The 3,246-nt window shown below is 31.5% G+C and overlaps 1 protein-coding gene across 1 annotated transcript; it reads left to right on the plus strand.

Moving 5' to 3' along the window:
* The first annotated feature begins 206 nt into the window (after nt 1-206).
* On the plus strand, nt 207-3,110 carry LOC145726932 (synaptosomal-associated protein 29-like). The gene is made up of 4 exons (XM_081976258.1): nt 207-517; nt 574-876; nt 928-1,118; nt 1,463-3,110. The coding sequence occupies exons 1-4, from the start codon at nt 386-388 to the stop codon at nt 1,602-1,604; spliced, it is 768 nt and encodes a 255-aa protein (XP_081832384.1). The 5' UTR covers nt 207-385; the 3' UTR covers nt 1,605-3,110.
* Nucleotides 3,111-3,246: the final 136 nt, after the last annotated feature.

The raw sequence follows: 3,246 nt of genomic DNA on the forward strand, positions 1-3,246 counted from the left end.
GATAATTCACGAATATGATCTCGTACATAGCATCTCGGGCGAATATTTAGCGTATTGTGCACCCGAAGGCCCACTGTGACGTCAGAATTCATTCGCCGCCGGGAAACAAAATCGGCCGATCGAGCAATCCTTGACTGTTTAATATCCTTGGTCTATGATTGCATGTGTCATCATAGACTGTCATAGAGCCATTTTGTGTTAAATGTTAATAAATGTGTTTAAAGTCTAGTCATATTCTAGAATCTGGTTCTTGTTTTTTTTTTTCAGTGAAGGGATATCTGTTTTTAGTATTTTAAGCAGAGTATTTGACTGTTCCCCTTTGTTCTGTTTACCAATCCACGTTTATTATACATCATCTCTCAAAGTGATTGGTTTACTATTTAATATGTCCAATCACAATTACATCAACTCAACAAATCCATTTGATAATGATTATGAGGAAGAAATAGGTGATGATGCTTTTTTAAGAAATTCACGAAGGCCCAAGTCAAGCGCAAGCAACAGTTGTAATATCCAGGTGGTAAAAAGAAGTTACTTGATTTAATTAACTGACAGAAATAATGTGGGTTGCAGGTTCAAAGTTTTTTAGAACGAAGACGTCAAATAGAAGAAAACACAATTCAAAGCAGTGAGCAAAGCTTAAGAATTTTGCAGGATTCTCAGCAAATTGGCATAGCAACTGCTGAAGAACTGGCAAGACAAAGAGAGAAACTGGAAAAGACAGATAAAAACTTGGATGAAATTAACAATACCCTTATTTCTTCTCAGAAGCATATTAATGGGATTAAGTCTGTGTTCAGTAGTTTGAAGAATTACATGTCTGGCAGAAGTGATAAAAACCACATTGCCACTATTGCTACATCTAGCTCAGTTAAAGTATGTTGTGTGTATAATAAAGCAGTCAATTAGTGTAAATGACATTTGCAGGAATCAAATTCAAATAATACAAAGTTCAGTGATACTGTACAAAGTTATGATAGATATGAAGTAAATCCCAGCACCGAATTGAGAAGTAATCAATATAATCAAGTTCCATCTCAAACAATCAAAGCTACTAGCAGTGACTTTAACTCAAAATTGGATCAAAATTTACATGAAATGTGTGGAAAAATATCAAGGTATAATATAAAGCTTGAAACATATTATTTCATAAGTACGCAAAAACATTGGCATACCTGAAAAAAATTTAAATTTTGAATTTACCTATTTATTATTATTATTTTAGATTCAAATCACATTAGGTATAAAGACTTAAGACTTGAAAACTAATACCTGTACCTACACTTATCATCTTGTAAAATGTTAAGATAAACCACAATAAATTGCAAGTCGGAAATAAGACATTTTATAATATTATTTTTAAGACATTTAAAAATATTTTTTTTAGTTATGCCAGGTGACTTATGTGCTTGAAATATGTTTTTTTTGGTAAAATTAAATTTTGAAATCAACATTTTTATAGTTTAAAGGAATTGGCTGCTAATCTTGGAGAGGAAATTGACTCACAAAATGAACTTCTTGATCGAATAACAGACAAGACAGACCAAGCTGATCTTAGAGTGCAACAACAAAATAAACAAATGTCAAAAATACTGAAGAAGTAATACTTATTATGTATCTATACAGGGTATTTCAAATGTTTTGAAATGGTCTACCTTTTTGCCACAAGGTGAAAGCTACAAAGGTAGAATTTTGGAATATCATGTAAGAGAGTTCTTTGAGCAAAGAACAACAGGTTTTATTGTTGATTAAAATACCTAATAAGGTCCAATTTAGAAGGTGGATTAGAGATGAGATGAGAAAAAAGAATGTATTAAGATTTGTCATGCGACGTGACAAATCTTAATACATTTTTGACATAAAATGTCAACCTATTTTGATAGATCGAAAACTCATTTCTAATAACAATAAACTAATCTTAATTGCTGATTATAGGGAATTTTGGTCGAACGTAAAAATTGATTAAAATCATAACCAATCCATTGAAAAAAATGATAATGGATGTCGCTGGTCCGAAGACCTAGGTCCTAAAAATTCGAAACAATTATCAAGAGATAGATTTTTTTAACCTTACATGATAATTAAAAATTACGTATTTGTAACTTTCACCTTGTGCAAAAAGGTAAACCTTTTCGAAACATTTGGAATACCCGAATACCCTGTGCTTAGGGTGATTCACGCTGATGTATATTAAAAGTATTTAGGAACGGCTCAATACTTTTCCTTGAAATTTGGAGTGTAGTACTCTTTTCTCTCTTTCTAAAATATTTTGGTTTGTGAGGTGTTGCCAGGTCGGACAGATAAAAATTTGCTAATAGTTCGTTTTTTTTTAATTGTTCCAATAATGTATTATGGTTTGTAATAAAAGAACATTACACTTAGAACAAATCCATGTATACTCTCCGTTTTGGACTTATTAACGATTTTTCCTTAAATTGCGCATAAAATTTTAATCCATACCAATCTGAATGCGGACACCTGCTCGTGCTAGGTTTGAACCAGTGTTGATACGACGAATATCTAGCAGAACATGTAATTATAGAAACGACAACTAGTCATTAAGCACAAACAGTATGTATTCAGATTAGTATGGATTACAATTTTATGCGCCCTTTTTAAGAAAAACTGTTAATAAGTCAGAAACAGTTTAATGTACTTTTATTACCAACTACTTACTGGTGGATCCATTAAAAAAAACTTTTGGTAGTTTTTCTGTCTATGGGATTTTCAACCATGTGGTATTGCCTAACTGACTGAACTTTTTATGAAATATCTAAAAAACGGTGCAAGATAGGTATAGAAAAGTATTAACATTAATTACTAGCCTTCTTGCGAGGAATTCAAAAATGAGATTAGAAACAGAATGTTCCATTTGAAAATCAAAAGTTTGGGGTCCGATCAACTTGCCTTCCGACTGATTTGGCAACAACGCACAGTGCAAAATATCTTAGAGAGTTTAGACCTAACCTAGGCTACACTCTAAATTTTTACGAAAAATATTAAGCCGCTTGCTAGATACTTCTAAATATTCCATCACCGTGAATCACCCTGTATATAACATATTTTTAATGTACTTTAATCAGAATACCTATTATATGTATTTATTTCAATATTTGAATTTTATTAGTTATTTAACCAACGAGTGTATTAATGAAAGCGATTAATAATCGAAATGGTTTAACGCAGTGAACGCGTTAATTAAATTGAGATTATTAATCGCTCATTAATATAAGAGTTGGTTACAAC

Source organism: Ips typographus, linkage group LG3, assembly GCF_016097725.1.
Source record: "Ips typographus isolate SLU linkage group LG3, UJ_Ityp_2.0, whole genome shotgun sequence".
Lineage (NCBI taxonomy): Eukaryota > Metazoa > Arthropoda > Insecta > Coleoptera > Curculionidae > Ips > Ips typographus.